The sequence below is a fragment of the Phyllostomus discolor genome, chromosome 6 (assembly GCF_004126475.2).
Source record: "Phyllostomus discolor isolate MPI-MPIP mPhyDis1 chromosome 6, mPhyDis1.pri.v3, whole genome shotgun sequence".
NCBI classification, from domain to species: Eukaryota; Metazoa; Chordata; class Mammalia; order Chiroptera; family Phyllostomidae; genus Phyllostomus; species Phyllostomus discolor.
The window spans coordinates 86,422,317-86,439,589 of NC_040908.2; the positions used below are offsets into that span (position 1 = coordinate 86,422,317).

At 33.6% G+C, this 17,273-nt stretch overlaps 1 protein-coding gene across 2 annotated transcripts in view; it reads right to left on the minus strand.

Moving 5' to 3' along the window:
- The window catches only part of SIK2 (salt inducible kinase 2), a 135,777-nt gene that overhangs the window by 115,655 nt on the left and 2,849 nt on the right, over positions 1-17,273 (minus strand). For both annotated transcript variants that reach the window (XM_036028587.1, XM_028515777.2), the window contains exons 2-3: positions 7,418-7,534; positions 5,051-5,114 (exon numbers count right to left, since the gene is read on the minus strand). In XM_036028587.1, the coding sequence (XP_035884480.1) occupies positions 5,051-5,114; positions 7,418-7,534 (181 nt within the window). The remainder of the gene's footprint in view (positions 1-5,050; positions 5,115-7,417; positions 7,535-17,273) is intronic.

The following is a 17,273-nucleotide window of genomic DNA, read 5'->3' on the forward strand; positions in this document are numbered from 1 at the left end:
TTGGACCTCACTCACTGTCAGCCATTTCAACTCTCACCTCTTTGGCCATAGCAGTTGCTGGGTCCTTCTGCCCTAGGTGAATCTGTCCTTCTACCAGTCCAATCCCTAACTTGGGTCATTCAGATTGTCTACTTTTTCTCCTCCTGGGTTGGAAAGCAGTGATGACTGTGAGTCATAAACTCCTTCACTGCTAATTATCAATGCTTTTATTCATCGCTTGACTAACATATGAGCACCACCAGCTGCTCTAAACCTTTCCCCCCACAATACAGTGTCCAATGTACTGCTCTTCCCTGATGTCTCATCTGCTACATCACAGAATGGATCAAATCTATTCTATATGAACAAATGCATCTTCCTTCTGTTCCACTCCAAAGTGCCTCTGTAGCCGAGTGCTACTTGGTTTTCAGGATACTACTGCATTCTCTTGGTTTTCTTCTCTGACTCCTCCTCTGTTGGTTTCTCCTCTTTCCCCAAACATTTAATGTTTGAGTGCGTCAGGGATCAGATACCATCCCTAATTATACTTACTACTTAGGTGGTACCCATCTGTCAAAAAATCCCAATTCAACTTTCAAAATGTCGTAAGCCTGACCACTTAGCACTAGGTACAGTACCACTACCCAGGTCTAAGCCTTCATCACCTCTTACATGGACAAAGCCTCCTACCTGGTTTCCCTGTTTCCACCCTAGCTTACCACAATCTATTCTCAACACAGAAGCCAGAAGGTGTTTTTAAAATGTTAAATTAGAGGCAATCACTTTTTTGCTCAAACACTGCTAATGGTTCCCTCATTTTATTCAAGGTAAGAGACAAAGTCCTTACAATGACCTACAAAGCCCCCAAATCTGTCCCATGCCTGACCCCATCTATCTTTCTGACTTTATCTCCTATTATTCTTCCTCCTTGCTCACTCTTGCTCTCCCCTCTTGCTTGCTTCTCTCTAGCCATACTGACCTCCCTGTTATTCCTTGAAAAGACCAAACACACTGTTGCCTCAGGACCTTTCACTTCCCTTTCCCTGGATCACCCTCTTTCCCCCATGGCTGTATGACTGAGCTTTCTAATCTTTGCTCAAACATCAGTGAGGCCTTCCCTGACTACTCTGCTAAATATTGTAATCAACTTCCCCACCCCTCATGCCCCTTTCCTTGCTTTATTATTTCCACAGCACTTATTGCCATGAAATACACTATATGATATTCTTATTTTGTTCATTGTCTCTCTTCCCACACTAGCACGTATAGTTTATGAGAACAGCAATTTTTTTCTGATTTTTTTTGTTGTAGTATTCTTAATATACAGAATAATGTATGACACCTCGTTGGTTTTTAATAAAGATTTCCTGAAAGAATGACTGACTGAATGAGTGAGTAAATGTAAAAAAGAAAAGGAAAAAAAGAGCAAGAACAAACAGAAAGAAGAAAGGGGAAAAAAAGACACTTGTCCAAAGCAATGCAACCATTACTACAGTGTAGTCAGCATTATAAACAATTACTGTGGTATAGCCAGATCTGCTTGGCTTCAAAGCCCACACCATTCTATTATAACAGCAGTTAAGACGCTTCTAGATGAAAGAAATACCTTAAGAATTTAAATAAGCTCAATAAACAGCATCATAAAAAAGAAAAAAAAAATAAGTAAAAGAGGCAAACTAATTGTCTTTCCTAAAATACAATTAGAAAATAATGGAATCAAAACTGTTTAAACTCAACTATAAATAATACATTTTTTCAAAACTATGAAGTATATATAATTCCTTCTTTTAAAAATGACTATAATCAAAGATAATTTTTGAGGACTGGAGGCTTCTGCTTTCAATCAAGATGAAGTAATAGGAACTGAATTTACCTTTCTGCCTGAAACACCCCCCTTGTCCAACAAATAAACAAACAAACAAATAAACCAAAAACAGACAAAAATATATGGTACTGGTTTATAAAACACTGAACATCAGGCAAAAAAGGAGTGATCGTTGACAGACAGGAGATAAATGAGGTGAGACCAAATAGTGTCTCGGGAAAGTGTGCAGGCCACCACATAGTGAGGGGGGAGCTCAGGATGAGCCAGCAAAGTCCCTGAGTTGAAGAAGACAGAGGTGAGAGTCTAGAAAGAACAAAGCAAATAGAGGCTATAAAGAGAGAGCTGCATACAAAGAGACCACTAAAGATCTGCAGAGGGACCCCCTTCAGCATTCAGGAGTGTACTGATTTGTACGTGTGTGTGAGAAAACTACCTGAGGCCAAAGAAAGAACAGTATGAGAGGATTAGATACAGTAGTGCCTGGTACCAGGAATAATAGTGCCTGTTCTTACTGGCCAGGCTCGACAAAAACCAAAATTCCAAATTTACGGGTTACTGAGTAACGTACTCCAAAGTGGGAAATAATTAGACCGAGCACTGCTCCAATCATAAACAAGCAAGCAAACAAACAAAAAACCCCACCCAAATGGGCCAAACTGTTTCCAAATAGCTTAACTATATACCAGGACAAAAGTCAAGATGTGTTATAGAAATACAAAAATGTATGATAACCAGTAAGGTAAAACTGACAATGTCTGCCATCCAGTCAAAGACTAGCAGGCATGTAAAAAAGTGACAAAATATAACCAAAACTGAGAAGAAATATCAATCATTTAAAACTGATTCAAAACTGACAGAGATGCCAGAGTTGAGAGAAATGGACATTGAATTAATACATAACTGTATTCCCTATGCTCAAAAAGCCAACTGAAAATGTGGATGTTAAAAAAAAGGCCCTAGTCAAGTTTATAGAGCTGAAAATGACAATGTCTAAATGAAAAACAAACTGGATGAGATTAGTGGAAGATTAGGCATTGTAGAAGAAAAGATTAGTAAATTTAAGACATAGAACATAGCAGCTATCCAAAAAAAATGATATAGAGAGAAATAGGAATTTTTAAAATAGAAAAGTGCATCAGTGAACTGTGGGAGAATTTCAAGTAGCCTAATGTGTGTATAACTGAGGTCTCTGAAGAAGAAGAGAGAGGGGTGAGCCAGAAAAATTGGTTAAGAAAATAACGGCTAAAAAATTTCTGAATTTGATGGAAATTGTATATTCATAAATCCAAGAAGTTCAGTGAACATCAAACATAAGAATCATGAAGAAAAGCATAGAAAGGCACATCATAATCAAATTGTTAAAATCAGTGATAAACAAGAAATCTTAAAAGTAGCCAGAGAAGGGACATTGCATACAGAGGGATAAAAAGATGACAGCAGATTTCTTGTCAGAAATAATGCAAATGAGAAGACAGTAGAGCGACACCTTTTAAGTACTGAAGAAAAAAAGTCAACCTACAAATATATACCCAGTATAATCTGTTTCAAAAATAGACAAAATAAGATTATTTTAGATATACAGAAGCTGAAAGATTTCATCACCAACAGACCTGTACTCAAGAAATGGTAAAGAAAATTCTTCAAGCAGAAGAAAAGTAAAACCAAATGAAAAGAATGTATCTACACAAAGGAATATAGAGATGTGGCAATGATAACGCCACTGCTAAATATATAAGATTCAAAAAACTATGGAAATCTCTTTTAAACATAATTGACATTTATTTATTTATTTATTTATTTATTTATTTATTTTTAGAGAGGAAAGGGAGGGAGAAAGAGAGAGAAGGAGAAACATCAATGTGCAGTTACTGGGGGCCGTGGCCTGCAACCCGGTATGTGGCTTGACTGGGAATCGAACCTGCGACACTTTGGTTCGCAGCCTGCGCTCAATCCACTGAGCTACACCAGCCAGGGCTAAACGTAACTGACTTTTTAAACAAAAGCAATAACACTATAGTTTATAAAATACGTGTAAGAAAAAGTATGACAAGGAAAGGCAAAAAAGAAGTATGCTATTACAAGGTTCTCACACTATGTGTGAGGTGCTGAATATTACTTGAGGGTAGACTATAAGTTAAACACCTGTACATGGATGTTCAATGCAATTGACATGTAATAGCCAAAAACTGAAACCAACCCAAATGTCTATCAACACATGAATGAACAAGCAAATTGGGGTATATTAATAAAATAGGATCTACTAATGATAGAAAGAAGTGACATGTTGCTACATACAACAAAATGGATGAATCCTAAAATAATTATATTGGGAAAAAGAAACCACACATGAGAGCACATACTGTATGATTACATTTATGCAGAACTCTAGAAGGCATGAACTAAACTCCAGAGTCAGAAAACAGATCACTGATGGCCTGGTAGTGAGGCGGGCAAGACAGATTACAAAGGGCTCACGAAAGCTTTTGAGAGTGGTGGATATATTGTGGTGATGGTTTCTTTCACACACACAAAACTTATCAAATTGTATACCTTAAAATATGTGCAATTTATAAAGCCGTTGAAAAAATAATTTTGGACTTAAATTTAGGTTAAAAACTAAAAATATTTAGAGTACCTACACCCTTGTGGCTCCACAGAATAAAAATAAAACATATGAGCTAGAATAAAATATTCATAATTTTTAAGTGTAAGAATGGATCACAGAAACCAGTTACTCAAATAATTTATTAGAGGTAAAAGAACCGAGTCCCAGAAAAGTACAGTGACTTGGCCAAGGTCTTACAGCTCGAGTTAAGGGCTTACTACACCGTTTATGATCCATGATGGTAGGGATTGTGTTACTTAGATTTCCACTATACCCTTTATACCTACTACAGTGCCTGGGATATAGTGAGAACTCAATAAATAGTTGTCAAAAAGGAGGGTAAAAAGGATGATAAAAGGGAAGAACATCTCCCTTGCAATATGAATGAAAGTTTCTCCCTACATTACATTTTCCAATCTCTTTAACACAGATGAGAACATTAAGCAGTACCTTTAATATCATAAAAATAAGAGAATAAATTACATTTCATATTTTTAGCTTACTGGATATTTTATTATATTCTAATGCTTAAAAATGTCTAATTCATGTTACCAACTCTTAAAAAGGGAGAACAGAAAATACTCCATTCATGAAGATTAGTGACATTTTCAAATTTTAAAAAATTAAGGAAAAGTACTTACCAAAAATTTCTCCATTTTTGGCATATTCTGTCACAAGGTATAACATGTTTTTGGTCTCCATCACCTATTGATAAATAATTCCATATTAGTCTGATAAAAAAGAATTGCAATTTACCACAACATTCCATAGAGTTACTTAGTTTAAAACTACTAGTAAAAGTGTCAATGTTATGAACACCTCAGGAGCTGGCCAAGTTTACAAGACACAATATCCTGATGCTAACACTTTGCGAAAAACCCAGAGCCTTGCTCTTCCAAGGGTTTTCACAGACCAGCAGCAGTGGCAATACCCAGGTGCCTGTCAGAGATGTATGGTCTCAGCCTCCACCCCAGAGCTACCGACTCAGAATTTACATGTTAACAAAATCCCCACGTGATTATTATGCACATTCAAGTTTGAAAATACTAATAAAGGTAACAGGAGTTGTGAAGATCAACTTTTTACCACCTCCTCCCTAAGTTTTCTAGCCCTGTTATATGGCAGACTGCAATCAAGAAAAGGATAATAAAATACAGCTCAGTTTATCTGGCCTAGAGCCTACTTAATCTGGCACAATGTGACAGTCCTTCTACTATAGTTTAATATTGTCACACGGTATTACTATTTTAAAACATTGTTCAAAGCTTCTTCATTAACTCCACTGCTATATACACTTTTATTTAAATTAGTTTTCCTAGGTTCAGAAAAGAAGTCTGTTATTGTCATAAACTTGACTTTCTAGCCCTGGCTGGTGTAGCTCAGTGGATTGAGCGCGGGCTGCAAACCAAAGTGTTGCAGGTTCGATTCCCAGTCAGGATACATGCCTGGGTTGCAGGCCATGACCCCCAGAACTGCACGTTGATGTTTCTCTCTCTCTCTTTCTCCCTCCCTTCCCTCTCTAAAAATAAATAAATAAAATCTTTAAAAAAAAAAACAAAAAAAAAAACAAAAAAATTTGACTTTCCAAACTATAAACTGAACTGTAAGGAAATGAATTTACAGATTCAAAAGGAGTGAATTTTAGATTGCTTCTCTGTAACACTATTGCTTTATGTACTGGCACACGCTAATAGCATAAAACTGAACTCCTATTTACTGAAAGGCTGAAATGAATTTTGTCTAACATGTAGGTGTAGGACTTGCCTATCAGACCAAAAAACTAAGAGCTACCTACAATTTGTGTCTAAACAAGTCAAACAGTAAATCAGCTTAACTGATTATTTAGTTCAAATAAACACAGAATTATCATGTGCAGCCTAGAGGTTTTAACCTCACTTTGTCTTATGGTTCATCAGGGATATGGTTCATATCATATGTGATTATTTTCTTGTAAGTATCCACTTAGAATTAAAAGGAAGAAAAAAGCTTAAAGGGAGTCACCAGTTCAATTCCCAGTCAGGGCACATGCCTGGGTTGCAGGCCAGGTCCCCAGTGGGGGGCCATGTGAGAGGCAACCACATACTGATGTTTCTCATCCTCTCTCCCTCCCTTCCACTCTAAATGAATAAATAAAATCTTAAAAAAAAAAAAAGCTTAAAGGGAGAAATACTCTGATATAAATCTGACCTAAGAGGTCTGCTATAGTTTCAGTGTTTCAGGAATTGTTTTGAGTGGCACACCACACTGTCTCATTTTTAGCTAATGGTAATGCTGATGGTCCCCACACCTTTTAAATTGCAAATTTCTATCAATAAAAAGTTGTTTAGGCAAATATAGATATATATGTATATATGCATGCATGTGTATATATACATAGGTATGTATATATATTTATGAATATATACATAAAGAGACACAAATTATGTACTTGGGCCACTGTATAAATATATTATGTACATTAAAAATGAGCAAAAAGGGAAAAGGACTCTTGGGTATGGACAATAATGTGGTGATTGTGTGGGGGAGGAGAGTACGAGGGGACTAAATGGTAATGGAAAAAATACAGTAAGAAAATACACACAAGAAGGTAAATTTAAAAATAAACATAATTAGAAGTTGTAATATCTTCTTAAACCCCAGTGGACACTTACGCTAACCCATTTCAGTGCACACAATGGTATGCTAGTACCAGGTGTCTGAGAGCGGAAAAATGCCTTGACTTCTAAACCGACTTCTGTGGTGTATATATACCTACAATTGCCGATTTTGAGCTTCTAACAAGATGTTAGTAAATAACTTACAGTCTAAGAGACAAAATTATGCTACTAGTAGATTTTAGTTTCCTAATTTTTAAATTTAAATATATAAAAGAGGGGTATACTCAGCTTAATAAAAGCATGACATTATCCTTTTTTAAAACATTGAAAAAACTAACATGAAAGAGAGAAATGATGCAAAATAGAGAAATGAATGTGAGAAGCATAGAAAGCTGTAAGGCTAAATTGTACCTGATAAAGTTTGATTATGTGAGGATGGTCTAACATTTTCATTATTTGTACTTCTCGGTAGATTTTCTCAAGGTTCACTGCATCCAGCTGAGATTTATCTATAATTTTTATCGCCACCTGTAACCCACACAAAAATAAATACAATCAGTATACAATGGTTAACATTTTCTAGCTAGAAACTTTTTAATAAATGACATCTGAGACTTTGCGTGTAGGTTCCTATGGTGATAGCTAGTTTAAATTCAATACTCATTCGTTCACTCAACAAATACTTCTTAAACATCTACCATGTGTAAGACACAGTGGCAGATTCTGTTCAGGAGTGTCTTCAGTGTGCTATGAAGAGTAACCCTGCAAAATTACTGTAATGAAACACATTCCTCTTTCAATACCAATGCAATGCCTTTTTACCCCATTTACATATTAAAGAAATAAAATCTCAACAGTTTCAACTAGTTATCCCACTGCAAAGTATCTATAAATAAATGATCAGCCAAGTAGAGGACAGTTTCTATTGTAATAGAATAAAATTTTTCCAGAAAAGCAAGTGATAGGTTCCAGAGAATACAAACTATCTTTCTAGTAAAAAGCTAAATATGAAGTATCAAAATCCATCTACATGAAAGATACCAACTGGATTAAATTTTGTTTTCAAAATCAAAGTGCAAAAACTCAAATGTCAGGAATTACTTTAAATTTTGACTTCCTTAAAGGACTCTGGTTTTTAAGAATGTGGCCTCTGCCTGTCCTACCTAGATTGGAACACTCCAGGGTTAATGAGTTGACCCTGCATTTGAAGGTGAATAACTAGGTAATCAGAAAGCAACAATCATGTACTTTTCTTTCATACAACCAACAGAACCTAATTTTTAAAAATTACTAGTTGGTTGAAAAATAAGCCATCTGACTTAAATAAAATTTGTAAATAATTAGACAACACCCAAATTTAATTGTAGTCTCTTAAATGTACTTCATATTCTATGTATGTGTTCTGAACACAGTTCTGTTTTATGTTGTTTCAGGGTAATTTTAAATGCCAATTATTGTGCATGCTGTAATAGCTCAAGATTCTTAAAAGGTATCCAAGAAAATAGAGCTTAGCTTCCAGATTCCCTCAGACATTAGGTTGGCCAAAAAGTCCCTATGTTTTTTTCTGTAAAAGACACATTTTTCATTTTCTCAATAACTTTACTGATTTGGATATTTTGAATATGTTAGCTATCTCCTCTGTGGTATAATGTTGATTATTCTCAATCAATATCTTGATTTGATTGCTATCAATTTGAATTGGTCTACCTGACCATGGAGCATTGTCCAGTGAGAAATCTTCAGCATGATACTTCACAAACCACTTTTGACACATTCCATCAGTCACAGCACCTTCTCCATATACTGCACAAAGCTTTTCACTGCATTTCAGTTGTTTTTACCTTTCTTGAAATAATGAAGCATAATATGCCAAAAACATTGCTTATTTTCTTCCATCTTCAATGTTAAAAAGGCTACACAAAAATTCACCCATTTTGATGTTTTTAAAAAAATTCATGCTGATATGGCATCTGTCACAATCTAACAAAATTGATTTTGAATGAAGTTAAAGACAACTAAGTGTTACTAGAGCCATCTTATGGCCAATGCAATACAATTAGTTTTTAATTCTTTCCTTACAGCTACTTTGTCCTTTGCTATTATCTCTACTGTGAGGTTTATTTCTTACCTTTCTCTATGTCTAATTTGCTGTCACAGCTTGTTTCCTGATTGAATTAACTGCAACCCACACAAGAACTCAAGTTCCTGAAGAAATCAGATTACTAAATATAATGGATAAAATTAAAATTTTGCCTAAGAATAAAGGACATAGCTTCTTTGCTAGGCAGTAAAGTGCATGGGCTTTATGGTGGCTATTTTGATTATGTCTGTTAGTATTTTGCTTCTGTAATCAAAATATTGTAGAAAGTAAAAAGCACTAAACTTTGCTAGAAATGAGCAGCCATTATCACCTGAGCACAGTATTTTCATTTACTTTGGATAAAAGTTGGTAGATAAAAAGATAAGTGTATACTTGAATCTCCTCAATATTTCTTAGAAAGCTTCCCAGGGGCATATTTGGAAGAAAATGTGTTGCCCTATAATCTCTGGAGTGAGTCTAGCCACCAGTAACCCCTCTCCACCAACAAAGCTTTCAAACAAAATGGGTCACAACCATCTAATAAATAGAAAAAGAACTGGAGTGAAAAGAATCATGGTTTTTAAAATTGCAGCATGATTACTGTCATTAAGAAAATTTGAATTACATATAATAAAATATTGAGTATCATGTTTAATGTTAAAGAAAAAGTCTGGATATTAAATACCAATTAAAGCAAGGTATTACCAAGAGATAGCTTCTCTTTTATATGCTTTTATAACCTTGCCTTCAAATAATAAAAAAAGTAAAAAATATATAAACTATCTAAATTTTAACAAGTTATAAACCTCATTTAACTTTTCTTATCCAAAAAAACCTCAAATGACAAAACATAATTCTCTTCTAAATTTTACCTTGGGTCACAGACTGCATATATATGGACCACAAGTTTACATATTTATGTTTTTATCATGTTATCCCTTGTTTGTAAGGCTGCTATAAGATTAGGAAAAGGTAAAGCACTAAAGAAAAAATAAAGCATATGTTAACATGCTCCTTGCTTATAATAGTAGGATTAACAAGTAGACCCCAAAAGTAATGATTCAGATACAATAGTTTATTTCTTGCTCGGGGAGCAAAACTGGATACGTAAAAAGTTAGCAGGTGGCCCTCCTCCATGAAGGCACACAAGATTCAAGGTGGCCTGCTACCTGTAATGGGTGGATTCCAGGGTTAACCTGAAGGTCGTCTCCATTCCAGAAAAACAGAAAACTTGGACGACCCCTCATAAGAGGTTTTTATGGCACACATTGTTTACTCTGTTAATAAGAACTCAGTCACATGACCACATCTAAATGCCAGAGGGGCCAAGAAACAGTCCAGTTGTAGGTCCAGAAAGAAGAGGAAACAATGGAACTCTTTACCAAGTACTCCTCAGACATACGATGATGATGATGATAATGATGATGATGATGATGACCTTCACAACTGCTCATCACTATTTAACAAAATACTTTAGCATATTTTAACAAAGTTTATCTCATTTGTTTCTCAACTTTGTAGAGTAAATGTAACAAGCAGTAGACTCATGAGTTGATGAAACTGAGTTTCAAAGATACTATGCAATTTACGAAGGTCCTAAAGCTGAAGTGAATTAATGGGAAAAAAACTTCAGGCCTTCTAACTCCAAGTTCAATTTTTTCACTATTGAGAGAGCCAATCATTCAAACATTTACTGAACACCTCTTGTGTGCACAGGATTATGCCTGGGATACAAAAATGAGATCTAATTCTTACCCTGAAGGAACTTAATAACTCTGTGAGAACAAACAGAACACTTTTTGGAAAACAAATTCCATCAACAAGTTCTACATTTTGAGATTTCCTCAGTGGGGTACAAAAGTCCCAACTCACAAAAGAATTGTATTCCAACAGTTTATTTTCAAGTTAACTATGAACTTAAGATTTCTGGGAACTTACTCTCTGCATCTCTTAATTCCAAACATAGTTCCTAAGACAAAATCTCCATAGTGGTAACAAAGTCAAGCAAGGAACTCTGTAAACTGAAGGGACCCATTTTTTGTTATTCATCTAAATTACTCAACCTCCTAAATCCCAATTATGCATGCATTATCTTTAAAATAACCTTCAGTGAACTTACTGGAGATAGAAAAATTAATATTACTTCTGTGAGAGTTTGAAAGAAAAGTTTCCTATGCAAATTTGGAGGGTATATTGGATAAAATGATTACTATCAAACTAAATCCCATGTAAAGTAGCAACACTGAATATTGTAACCTCAGAAATAGGAAAATGTGAATTACAAACAAAGTATCTAATATGTCAATTATATCTCAAAAGATACTATTTTCACTTACAGTATTTACAAAGATTAAAAAATAAATACCCTTATGAGCTAAGGATCAACAGGATGGTCACTTTTATGAATTGCCCCTAGTTATATAAAATAGGTTATAATTTTTCTGGAAGGCGACTTGATAATACCAAGAACCTTAAAAACTGTCCGTCCCATTTAACCTAAGGATTCTGCTTCTGATAATTATTTGACAAGATCAGGCATGTTCAGGGTGATACAGCTGTAGACTGATAATTATTTGAAAGAAATAATCTGAAATAATAAAAAATATTTTTGTGTAAATATATTCAATAGAGTATTATTTATAACACTGAAAATGGACCCAATAACTGGGGAATAAATACACAAGTTATGTTAAGCTTATGACTATTAATACAGCTATTAAAATGGTTTCTTTTAATAATATGGAAAAATGCTTATGCTAGAATGTTAAATTAAAAATAAGATATCGACTCTGGCTGGCGTGGCTCAGTGGATTGAGTGCGGGCTGCGAACCAAAGTGTCGCAGGTTCAATTCCCAGTCAGGGTACATGCCTGGGTTGCAGGCCATGACCCCCAGCAACCGCACATTGATGTTTCTCTCCCCCCCCCTCCCTCCTTTCCCTCTCTAAAAATAAATAAATAAAATCTTAAAAAAAAAAGATATCAACACAGTCTTACTACAAGAAAAAAAGGCCAAAAAAATAGATAAAAATATAATGAAATATTATCAGTGGGTGAAAAAAATAATGGATTCTTATATATTTTTGTATATTTTTCTGTACATTTTTTCTTCAATGAGCATGAATACTTTTCTAATGAGAAAAAAGGACAAGTGGAGTTACTATATTGATCACATATGCTAATTTCTTCATCTGTGAAATATTAGTCATTTTCATATTTTCTGAATTCTCTATTAAATGGGTATGATTTAAATATTAGCTAAGACTATATACATAGAAATGTTTTCAATAATGTTAAGTAAAAAACAATACATATAAAAATAACAACTATGTAAAACACAAGTTTGCACAGAAGACCAAGGATTAAATGTAAAAGCAGAAATCAAATAGTGGTAAGGTGGTAGATAAAAGGAATATTTTCACTTTTAAAAACATAATTTAGTGGTAATATTACCCTTTTTGAAGTATTGTAGAAACAATTATTTCACTTCTCATTAAAGAAATACTAATCTTAAAGAAACCACACATACAAAAGTGGTTTTGAGGAACTGTACAAGGAAGTTACTCAGTAAGAGCGACTCTTCTAATAACCAATCAGAAGGGATTAACATGTTTGCTCTCTCAGGTAACATCTGCTTCAGTGTTATTTACTACTAATTCTACACTATCCCTCTGAAGTACCAAGTAGACTTATCCTTACCATACAATTAGATTTTTCTAGTTAAAAAATAAACACACTTTTAAAGTTTATATATCAAATCATGTGGGGAATCAGAACATTTGACTGAAAAGTGAATGTGATTGACCAGTCTACAATGAAAGGGTTTCTGAAAGCAGTAAAAGTTGGTAGTAAAAAGGACATGGAGTTCTCTAATTACCTACCCTTTAATAAATAAATTAGACTTTTTTCCAATTTAAAATTTGATTTTTACAAATTTATATAATAAAACAAATCCTCACTAAATTCACAAATCCACACTAAAATTTAATGTGATTATAGTGGTAAGTGAAACCAACTGGAGTAAAGGTAAATGTTAGCATACTTTTATATGCATAAAAATGGAACTGAGAATTTTTAAGACTATAAAAGAAATTAGTATAAATAATCTCCTACCTTGAAAATTATTTAAACAAATCTACAAAAAGGACAACTCAATTAAAAAATGGGCCAGCCCTGGCTGGGTGGCTCAGGTGGTTGGAGCATTGTCCTGTGCACCAAAAGGTTGTGGGCTGATCCCTGGTGAGAGCACATGCCTACATTACTGGTTCCAACCCTAGGTCAGGGTGGGTACGGGAGAAAACCAACTGATGTTTCTCTCATATCAATGTCTCTCTCCCCGCCCCCTTCCTCTCTCTCTAAAAATTAATAAATATATCCTTGGGTGGGGATTAAAAAAAACAAGGGCTGAAGAACAAACAAGCAATTCACAAAAGAAATGTAATTATCACATGAAACTGTGTAATCAAATAATCAAAGAAATGCAAATTAGAATATATTATTTTATTCCATCAAACTAGAAAAGGTTTAAAAATCATATTATTGGAAAATATGCATTCTTCCTGGTGAAAATTTGTAAGTACTCTTTTTTGGGAGGACAATTTGGTATGTCATGTCATAAGATATGGATGTAAGGACATACATACATTGATCCATTGATAGATTGAGAGGGGAAAGGAGATTATTTTAAAGGGGAGGGAGAAAGAGAGGGAAAGAAACATAGATGTGCCAGAGAAACATTGATCAGCTGCCTCTCAGACCCCCAACCAGGGACCTGGCCCACAACCCAGGCAGAGCCCAGACTGGAATCAAACCAAAGACGTCTCAGTTTGCAGGACAAGGTGCAACCCACTGAGCCACACGAGTCGGGGCAGCACATACTTCTTGACCCAGAATTTCCATTACTATGGTAATACCCTAAGAAAATAATAAGATAGCTACACAAACATGTATATACGAGAATGCCCTCTGAAATATTATTTTTGAAAGAGAAACAAGTAATCTAAATGTTCAATAACAGGAAATTGATAACTATAATACAGATAGCTATATACAAGGATAGTATTTAACCATGCTTTAGGCAGTTTATTTAACACTTGCGGAAATGTTACTAACACATTAATTAAAAAACACAGATTATATGTATAGATGACATCAATTTTATTATCTATATATAGAATATATGTGAATAATTAAGAGGATATGGACTGAATTATGTGTTGGGGTCTAGATGGTGGAATTAAGAATGTTTATTTTTTTACCTTGAGTTTTTCAACAATGTCTACAATAAATAAGCAAAGTCTACAATTCCTTTTGTAACTTGAGGAAAAACACATAAATATTATGATTATTTTAGAGAACTTAAAAGAAAATTTTAGCAACATTTTTAGTTTAATTTACCCAAGACTCATCTCTTAACCTGTTTAAAGCATTTTTAAATGTTTTTTAAAACACATATTTTCTTAAAAACAAGAAACAAAAAACACATATTTTCTGATGACACTCTCAAATGTAATAATAGTCTTCATTCTTTTAATAATCTCAAACTGGATATACGCGCTATTTCTCTTTGAAGGGTCAAAATGCATTCTCCACAAATGTTCTGTTTAAAGGTACTTTTACATAAATAACATGAAAAATATGGAGGTGGAAGGTCAAAGAAGTACTAAGTACACTAAAGAGGAAAGAAAAATATCTTAATGAATTTCTGGAATCCTTTTGGCTCCAAGGAAATGAATCTGTCATCAGTGGTGGGTCATAAATCAAAGGTTATCATGTGAATCCAAGAATCCAGGCCAGTTTCAGTATTTCCAAAAAAATGTTTTCTTAATTGCCTGATACTGAGATACAATTTCCCAGTGGAATTAAAATCAGAACACATTAAACTCTGTTAAAGTTTAAAACTTCTAAAGAACATAAACATTTACACAACTCTTATTTTGCATGTTTGTCTCCCCCAACTCCTCTAAAAGAACAGAGCACTTTGAACAGAATAATTTGCTAAATATTACTTGCCTGGGTGCCAAGACACTTAGAGAACAATTTCAAATAAAGCATATGTATTCCAGCATAAGTAAAATCTTTATTTCAACAAAGATCATAAACAGGTCTAGATACAAGTATTCACAAGTAAATTATTTGGCAGCAAATCCTTCTGTTGCACATAGTACAGAAATCTAGACTACTTCACAGCACAAGATTAATACTAAAGTTATAAAGAGGAGTCAAAATTTAAAGTAAAATATAAAATTCAATTGTATTAAAAAATAAGTCCTCTTCTTCAAGAAATATTGCAATCAGGGCATAATATACCCTTCACTTGTTTCTACTTCACTTGTTGCCCCCAAAATGTAACTTTGATACTTTATTTGGAAAGCTTTAAAGTACTTACATTTTAAGATAGTAGTTAAAGAGTTATGCCTAAATATAAAAACCCCCAAATGTAAACAGAAAGCTTTTCAGTGAACAGAAACTGTTCAGAATGTTCTTGCTATCAGTTTTGCATTCCAGGTTCTCTTAAGGATAAGTAAGTAGTCAGCACCTAGGTGCCATGTTAATAAGGTAATTTTCAGAACCTCTGTAAAGTATCTTTAGGATTTCATGAACCACATGTTTATGTGTTCTTTAGCTAAGTAACACAGAGGCATGGTATTGAGGAAAACTCAATTATCTGTCAAAGGTCTGAAAATAGCTAATGACAGTTATCTCTGCGTAGTGATATTATGGGTAATTTTCTTCATTTATCTATACTTTAAAATTTCTCAATAAATGATAAATTTGATAAAAACATTTTACCCTTTAATATAAAAGTATCTTTCTCACTTGGTAATTTTCCTTCTAGGAATTTACCCCCAATTCCTCCTCCCTGAAAAATTTAAAATGCAGACAAAGAGTTATATACATAAAAATGTATATAACTGACAATTATTTATTGTAAGTCAATACTGGAAACTATATAATGTTCAATAATAAGGAAACTGTTAAGTAAAATGGGATTCATCTGTAAGGTAGAACACTGAAGCTATTAAAAATGCTTTATAAAGTTATATATAATAAGCAAAATGCTTGGCTATAAGTGGAAAAAGAGACACAATTTATATAAGTATACCTATATGATCACATCTGTGGAAAAAATGATTAAAAAAGATGACTAGAGGGAAATATGCCATAATGTTAAGAACTATTTATTCCTATTGGTGAAGAAATTATACACGTATGTTTTTATGTATTCTTTTATATATTTTCTACATTGACTATATTTCTTTAATAGTCAGAAAATAAGAAAGTTTAAGGGCACAAACGACTTTCCTGAAATTTTATTTAACAGACAAAAAAAATTAGCCATATAATAAAAGGAAAACGTTCTTTGCTAGTATAGTACTATAAAAGAAAACCCTACTCAAGGACACTTATAGCATAGCAAATTACCAACCACTATTGCCTAAAATAGTTTAACATTCTAAATGCTTTTATTCATTTCCCATTATGCTAATTTTATAAAATTAGCTACTCTAATTCATAAACCACAAACCAATATTACAAAGCTTTTACAAAGTATTACATTAGAAAACTAGATTCTACCACTACCTGCTACCTTTTGTGTGCAAAATTTACAGAGGTCTAACATGAGAATACCACTTCAGATTATGATGTACTTATATTTCTTAATGTTCACCTATTTGACAGTTTAAACCAAAATGAACATTTTATCTATTATTTTTTCCTAAAAGGCAAACAGTCTTGGATCTCCCAAACTCTGTAGAAAACACTCTTTTTGAATGATACACAACAAGAGATGGAGAAGAGCCCATTAAAAATAAGAGGGTGCACTGATGTTCAACCTAAGCCCTAAAATTTGCCTTGGTTGCAAATCTGGGAATAAAAGACCTCTAAGTTTTAAAACACACAAACATAGTGATGTTAAAGTACACTATATTGAAGAATCTTTTATAAGCAGTAATAGAATGGTATTTTGCTGACACTGCTCTTTATACATTATTTTCACTGTAATTATTGTACTGTGTTCAGCAATGAGAACCTAACACAATCTTTAAAAACTTGAAAGTTTCCACTAGCCACTTTATTTATATTTGAAGTAGTAGTTGTATTTATTAAAGACATAAAAATACAGTGAATGAACAAATACTTATTTTAAAAAACTCTCATTAACAAATACTATACTTCTTTAAAAA